General features: G+C 34.7%; 2 protein-coding genes across 4 annotated transcripts in view; one reads left to right on the top strand and one right to left on the bottom strand.

The window, feature by feature from the left end:
• LOC125032401 (zinc finger protein 664-like) overlaps window positions 1–2,064 on the top strand; it is a 5,117-nt gene extending 3,053 nt beyond the window's left edge. Inside the window, exon 2 of the mRNA XM_047623500.1 lies at window positions 1–2,064. This exon is cut by the window's left edge and continues 1,569 nt beyond it. The gene's annotated coding sequence lies outside the window, so the exon portion shown is untranslated.
• Window positions 2,065–3,129: 1,065 nt separating this feature from the next.
• Window positions 3,130–7,500, bottom strand: part of LOC125032400 — a 13,768-nt gene continuing 9,397 nt past the window's right edge. For all 3 annotated transcript variants that reach the window (XM_047623497.1, XM_047623498.1, XM_047623499.1), the window contains exons 9-15: window positions 7,209–7,500; window positions 6,625–6,876; window positions 5,964–6,491; window positions 4,943–5,183; window positions 4,202–4,415; window positions 3,862–3,988; window positions 3,130–3,479 (exon numbers count right to left, since the gene is read on the bottom strand). The exon at window positions 7,209–7,500 is cut by the window's right edge and continues 87 nt beyond it. In XM_047623497.1, coding sequence (XP_047479453.1) covers window positions 3,276–3,479; window positions 3,862–3,988; window positions 4,202–4,415; window positions 4,943–5,183; window positions 5,964–6,491; window positions 6,625–6,876; window positions 7,209–7,500 — 1,858 coding nt within the window. In that variant the 3' untranslated portion in view covers window positions 3,130–3,275. The remainder of the gene's footprint in view (window positions 3,480–3,861; window positions 3,989–4,201; window positions 4,416–4,942; window positions 5,184–5,963; window positions 6,492–6,624; window positions 6,877–7,208) is intronic.

Raw genomic sequence — 7,500 nt, 5'->3', positions numbered from 1 at the left:
TGATCATGGGACAATTTTGAAAGTAGTTCTGCTTTGAACAAAAAATAATTAATTCTTTGATAGTAATGGAATAACTAAATATTTTTTAATCACTGTATGTGCCAAGTGTTAGTTTTTTTAAGTTTCAGATGTAATGTTTTAGCATCAGACATTATTCTCTCATGAAGTAGTTGTTGTGTTCAGTTTAGTAATTGCACCAAGATGATTGTATGATTAGCATTTTATACAGTTTGACTAATAGTCACTTGCTCATATTAGTGCATGAGCATTTGTGTCTGTAGTAACAATGCTGGTTAAATCAGACTCAGACTCACATTCCAGTTTAGCAGGTTTTCTGCTTTAATTTTTTTTTTTTTTTTTTTTTCTGTTAATTTTTTTCTCTGTTAACAATCAGATTCTGTTTTTAGGTAGATAAACGTAATTCTTTTAAAAGTACGACACTGTTAAACATAATGGGCATTGTGATATTTATATTGACATAATAATAGACTAAGTTTGTATAGCGTTTAATAGTAGCTTGAGTACATAAGAGCGAAATTATGTTATGGGTACAAGACCCCTTTGTACAGTCGTAGAGTGTATGATAGTAGGCTTACTAAGACAATTATCCATTTCCTTTTCACTGTAGGTGTTGCTGTGTGTTGCTGTGTCCTTAACAATCTAAGGAAGTAATTAACCAATCACTTTTATGTTTTTTTGTTTTTTTTTCTATGTAGTTCATCACTAACTAGCTTAAGAAGTTAGACATAACTATGTTCTTTTCCTTTAAAGTGATGAAAGGAATTCATGATTAGTGTGATATGTTTAAATTTTCCTCAGTTGTATACCTGAGTACAAAGATAATTTTATATGCATTTCAGTAGATCTGAATGAAGGCTTTGAAAGGCATAAGTGTAAGTTAAAGAAATAGAAAAAAAAAAAATTAATTTAGCCATAGAAATTTCTCCATTTGTACATGTTTATGGTACTGATATCTTTCTTATAGCCTTAAATGTTGTACTTCCATCAACTATTTTGAAATAAGAACAGTTTTGTGATTTCTGGACATTTTACCGGTGAGACTCAATTTTTCTAAATAATCAAAGAGGTGTAAGAATGACTTGTATATGCATGTTGGTAATGCCTTTATTTAACATTTGTGCATTGTAATTGCATTTTAGTAACAAAAATATTGATATCTAATGATAAAGTAAACAAAGTGAGAGTGGCGTTCATGAAAAACCTGCAGAAGAGGGGTTTGTGCTGTGAATTGGTTTCCTTTGCTAAATCCCAGGAGAATTTATAGAGAATTTATATTGTAGTAACTATATATATATATATATGGGTGAGCCTACCCTTACAAGGCTAATTGTGATGGAGTAACCATAGGTATTGTACTTGTCAGAATCACTAAGGGCTTCAATGAAGACCTAAGTGAAGGCATTTTTTGTGTCATTTACTTTGTAGGATGAGGATTCAACTAGACTAAAGAGTAAATATCTGTATAGGAAATCTTGGAAATATGACATCTGAAAACAGTTCACTATAATGTGCTTATCCCAGTTATATATATAAATGTATATTTGCAGTATTTTATTAAAAAGAGATAGATTAGGTGACAAATAGCAGATTTGCTTTTCATTTATTCACTTGCAAAACAGATATTGGCAAGAACAATATCAAAAAATTGTGCAATAGCTGTATTTTGCTGTCTACTGTATGTGAAATAGAATAAATTTATGGGTATATCTATTGATATATATTGAACAGAGTTGTACAAGTAAATTCAGGAATTTATTTCTTTAATGAGGCCTGAACTAAAATTAAAACATTTCTCAGGTGATCTGACTTATTGGGCATCAAGTCACCTGTAGCTAGGTATATGCAAAAATCCTTATCTTTATATAAAGGTACTGTCCAGATTTTTTTCCCAATTGTGTCTAATTCAAGAAATTTGTACTACTCGTCTGATTTTCTGTAACCCTATGTACCAGAAGAAATATCAGGAGATGGTGCTTAGGAGATGGGTGGCATGATTGTGAAATAAAAGCTATAAATAGAGCTTATTAAAAAGCTCCAAATTAATGAGGACTTTCTATAATCCTTAGCTTGTTACAGTATCTCTTGTTAGAGATTAAGAGATACCCACATTTAATTATTTATTTATTTATTTTATCTATTTTTTATTTTTAAAATGTTTACTTTTTTAATATTTTTTTTAGTGGCATTTTTTATTTATTATATTTGCAACTAGGGTGTTCAACTGTAAATAGTTTTCTCTTTTGGTCATACTTTCCACAATGAATAATAATACAAGTTAGCATACTTCCCACAATAAATAATCATACAAAATGCATGTACATTAAGTACGCTATTGCAGTATAACCTGTAACCATAAATTTGATGGAGGGTTGTGCTGTTGAAGTTTAATAGGTTGATGTATACATCTTCATGTTGATTAGCACTCTCTACAAGTCACAAATTAACTGAACTACTATGGTCAGTGACATCAGAAAGTGAAATGACAGTAAGCCCATAGCCAGACTTGAACAGGTGTCCTTTTCTACATTCCTTAGAATGCTAAGGAAAGAAAAGGCCCTTTCTGATATTATAATGTGTATCAGAGAAAGGGGAGAGATTTAATCTCTTATGCTGGCATATATTTAGTTGTTCAGTCTTCTCAGTACATTGGCAGTGTTCAATATATGACATCACAGGCTTTGTACAGGTGATTTGAGAAGCCGGGAGAAGTTGGGAAATGCCAAGGCATCATATTCCTTACTTACAAGTACTAATAGCAACAAAAGATAAAAATAAATCTTTCCAAAAATCAACTAAAAGGGTAAACAGGTGAGATAGGTAGGACTTGTAATTGACTCCTTGATGATTAAGCAATTGTGGAGTCATCTCTGTGCAAAGACAATTAACAAACCAAGAAAATATAATGGACATGCCATGTATTCTTGCCACCATCGACTCCATACACCTCCTGACAAGAGAGGGCGACCTGACCTCTTCAACCCCCTCTTCTCCCTAGCTATGGCATAAGATCTCATCTACCTTTGCATCAGCTACACCTGTTCTTTCACTCGCACTCACTCAATACAACGAACCTCACATATCATTCAGGAAAAAATCAAAACATGGAGGGGAAATTGACTAAAATTGTCTCTTCAGATTTATTATCTAAAATACATAACAATGCAGAGTTTATCTTATGATGGCAGAATAGAAAAATTCATTTTCCATCTAAGGTATAAAAATCTACAAAATCTCTCTATAAATATCTTCAAACTTCAAAAATTACCATCATCATCGTCATCATCATTGCCATTCTCAAGTGTAAGCTTTGCAAGTTTGCCATTCTTGCCAAACAGTTGATTTTCCATTCCTGTGAGATTAATAGCCATAACAGGTTGTAGGGCTGTTCGCAATGACCAGTAAAGACCAGGGAACAATACTTCTTGCTGTGCCAACATTTGCTTTACCCGATGACGTTCCTGGAGAGAGATGAAGGTATTTTTGATACATAACATAAATATATGATTACTTCATATATATACATAATTTATGATTAATTAATAAACAAATAGATATGAAGCATGTATTTTATATATATATACACATTTTTGTGTGTGTGTGTGTGTGTGTGTGTGTGTGTGTGTGTGTGTGTGTGTGTGTGTGTGTGTGTGTGTGTGTGTGTGTGTGTGTGTGCGTGTGTGCGTGTGTGCGTGTGTGCGTGTGTGCGTGTGTGCGTGTGTGCGTGTGTGCGTGTGTGCGTGTGTGCGTGTGTGCGTGTGTGCGTGTGTGTGTGTATAATTTGTATTTCAACTTTTTCTAGCAGAAATAAAGAATGATAAATAATCACTTCTCCTGTTTTACCTTTGGAGCTTCAAAGCAAGCAGGACAGTTCTCGGGAATGATCGGCAGTTTCTTGGTTTCAGCAAATCTCCTTAAATCTTTTTCCCGTACGTGTACAAATGGCCGAATTACTCTTAAGTCACCTTCCCTAAAATATGAGAGGAAATGTTTACACTGTATGTGAATTCATTAGTAAACTCACATCTACTTGAATTTACATATAATAATGAAGAGAGTGAGCTCTACCACATCCTTTAAAACCATATAAGAAAAAGAGATCTGACGTTAAAAGTGCAAAACCTAACAAACATAACCACTGGAATTCGATAAACACATTTTTTTTCAAAGAGGATTAACATACTTGACAGTATAATGGGCTTTCATAGTCCTCAGTCTTCCATTATGGAATATAGACATGACGAAACTTTCTGCCAGATCGTCCAGGTGCTGACCAAAAGCTAAGACGTTGTAACCTTCTCGTCTTGCAGCGGCATATATTCTCCCACGTTTCATTCTTGAACAGAAGCTGCATATTGAGTTCAAGCTCTCTAGTTGTGCTGCTTGCTGGAGGATATCTACAAAGAGACATACAAAAAAATGTTTCTTTTTCTTTTCTTTCCTTTTCTTCTTAATGACCAGTTTATTTTCAGTTGAAGCATGGACTACATATAACACAGTATATGCACAATATACTTAGTCTTTCTATTAACAATCATTAGCTTCTCTTTCTTTTGTTACTCTTGAAACAAGTACAAAAAACTAGGAATACTATATTTAGAGTTCACTGTCCTTACTTGCACTATAATTCTCTAAAACATTCTGCTGGGGCATTTTATGCACATGATATAAAGTCCCTTCAAAAATGAATTAAGGAGAAATTATATGCAATTTTTTTTTCTTTTTTTTTTTTAGGGATGGGCCTCACCCTCCAATGTGTAATTATGACATGATAAAAAAAAAAAAAAAAAAAGGTTGAACTTATGAAAAAAAAAAAAAGTATTTGAATATTTTATATAAGAAACAAACCTAAGTTCTTATTTATATCAATATATATATATATATATATATATTTATCTGGTTCCAAAAACATAAAGACAAATACCCTGCTGTTCAAAGAAGTATGGTACCCCGAGGCTTGCTAGATACGGGATGAGAGGTCGAGGGTCATAAGAGGCACTCATTGGATCAACGGTGACTGCTCCAAGGTTGAACTTTATTCCTCTCGCACCAGCGTAATATTGGTACTGCTTTAATACGTGCAGGAGAGAGAGTGAGTCCTTTCCTCCAGATAGACAAACTAGAACACGGTCACCATCTTGAATCATGTTGAATTGTTGGAGTACCTGTAAATATAGTTGGTCAATAATAAAAATAATAATGATAAATAAAACACTATCCAATACTTTATCTACATTTATCAATTGTATGAAAATAATAATATTCACTTATTGCTTACTTATCATGTCTGTACAAGCCACTTCAATCTTAGTATGTGATAATATCTCTTTACATCAATATATGAAATAACATCTTAGATACATATTGTTTACTTGACCTGGCTAAATGGCTAACATCTATTAATAAAGCTCATTATTCATACTAAACAAATTCTGACTTATCATATCTACAAAATTTGCATGCTTAATATAACAAAAATATTGCCCCAATGCTGCCCTGAAAATGCAGTGTTCACTGTATTTTTGTTTTGTGACATGTTTCTGTGCACAGATGGCTCCACAAATGCTCAGCCAACAAGTTAATTTTACTTTTCCTTGAGATTTTCAATGTCAATGTTATAATTATTATTATAGACATAATAATTATTGTATTATTATCATTACTAATAGCAATATAAGACAAAAAAAATATTTCCAAGTTCAAGGAAATTGGTGAACAGGTGAGACAAGCAGTACTAGTAATTGACTCCTTTGTGACTGAGTACTTGTAGAGCCAACTATAAATGTAAAGACTATAAATGAAGTATACTACAGTGGGCAAGACATGTTCGTACATGCCATCCCTGGCAGCATGGGTTTAATATTCACCACCTGACTGTTCTTGTATTGCAAAACGCAAAACCTATGGAAAATACAGAATTATTTCAAGACATGAAAGTTACTCACCTCCACAGTAGGATTAAAGATATTCTTTGGAGGACTATGCCATTTGGTCTTTTCTTTCACCTCCTCACAAGCATTAGTGTCGTCTCTTTTGACAAAACATTTCAGATCTTCACACACAACCTTGCCAGCTTTCTTTCTTGAACTGTTTTTGTCTGGGGGCGAGTCGCTAGCGATAGAATTTTCATCCGTTTGAGCCTTTCCTTCTTTATCCATAAGCATATCTGCACCCTCTCCCACCACCTTCAGAGGAACTTCAGCAAGATCAACTTTAGTTCTGACTGAAATGTTTGTCACTCGCTGGCTAACATTGTCTGCAGTTTGCCAAGTAAAGTCTGGTCTCTTGGCTAGTACTTTGTCCTCGAGTGGGTACATAGGGGGTGTGAAAGGCAGCTTTTGTGGGTTCACATAAGATCCTGATGAATCTTCCATGCACTGCTTGGCTTCGCTTGGCAGCAAGAACCAACGTAACTGGGCTGCTTCTTCCCTGAACAGGATTGTGTCATCCGGAATCTGCCTTCTTTGGGATGCCTATAATCAAATATTTGAAGATTTTTAGAAATGGAACAATCTTAATTTCTATGTATCTACCAGTGGCATTAAGTTAAAAAAAATGTTGTTTGTGATGTTTTCAATAATCATGGTTATCTACTTCATGTTTTACCTTTACTGCCTGTTCAAACACATCCTTGGACAGTTTCAGGCATTCAGCATAGTCTGGGGCATCTCCAACTTCTTTCTTCTTATACGAAAATATGCCTTGGGAGTAAGAAACATTCTGCAGCCACTGACGCTCCCTGAACACCAGGTTTGTGTGATGCTTCCATTCACCAGTTTCTGGGTTGAAGTTGTACTGGGGAAGCAGTTGCCAGCCATTGACACACACCTCTTTCACTGAGCTTAGAATGAAATTTATCTGGAAAAACGGTATAAACACATGAATTACTGTTATTATCTATTATCTTTTATAGGGAAATGTCAGAAATGAAAGTATCAACATGCGATTCAAGGTGATAATCTGGAGGATAAGTAATAAATATAACTCTTCTATTATCAATTACATATTTTAGATAGGTTTGAAACATAAATTAACTGATGATTACTTCTACAATCCTTTACTTAGCTAAACATCTAACCTGAAGCTACATATCTCCACAAAGATGTACATACTATTTACAAAAATACTGCATTTCACCAAACAACAGTTTATGTGACAAGGAAGCCCCACAGCCTTGAAGACATGTATACCTGTTCATCTGACGCAGTATAGGGAAGATTAAGCCTAACGAAGCCCGGCCTCAGCACTTCCACGTCACTATGTTCCTGGTGACGCCGGAGGTGGGACCGATCTAAGCGACAATCTTCAACAAGCAGTCTCTCATATCGCTGGGCTAGACCTTCATCTATTCCTAAGAGATCTTGAGCATAGGGTCCAGCACAGGCACATCCACCACGTGCCTGTACCCCAAAGAGGTCGTTCAACACTGCACAGATAAAGTTATGGTGCAGCAGGAGGCCGGACTTTGGATGTCGCACTACA

The sequence above is a fragment of the Penaeus chinensis genome, chromosome 14 (genome assembly GCF_019202785.1).
Source record: "Penaeus chinensis breed Huanghai No. 1 chromosome 14, ASM1920278v2, whole genome shotgun sequence".
In the NCBI taxonomy this organism is placed as follows: domain Eukaryota; kingdom Metazoa; phylum Arthropoda; class Malacostraca; order Decapoda; family Penaeidae; genus Penaeus; species Penaeus chinensis.
The sequence above is the reverse complement of the archived record's forward strand: the minus strand, read 5'-3'. Positions and strand labels throughout refer to the sequence as shown.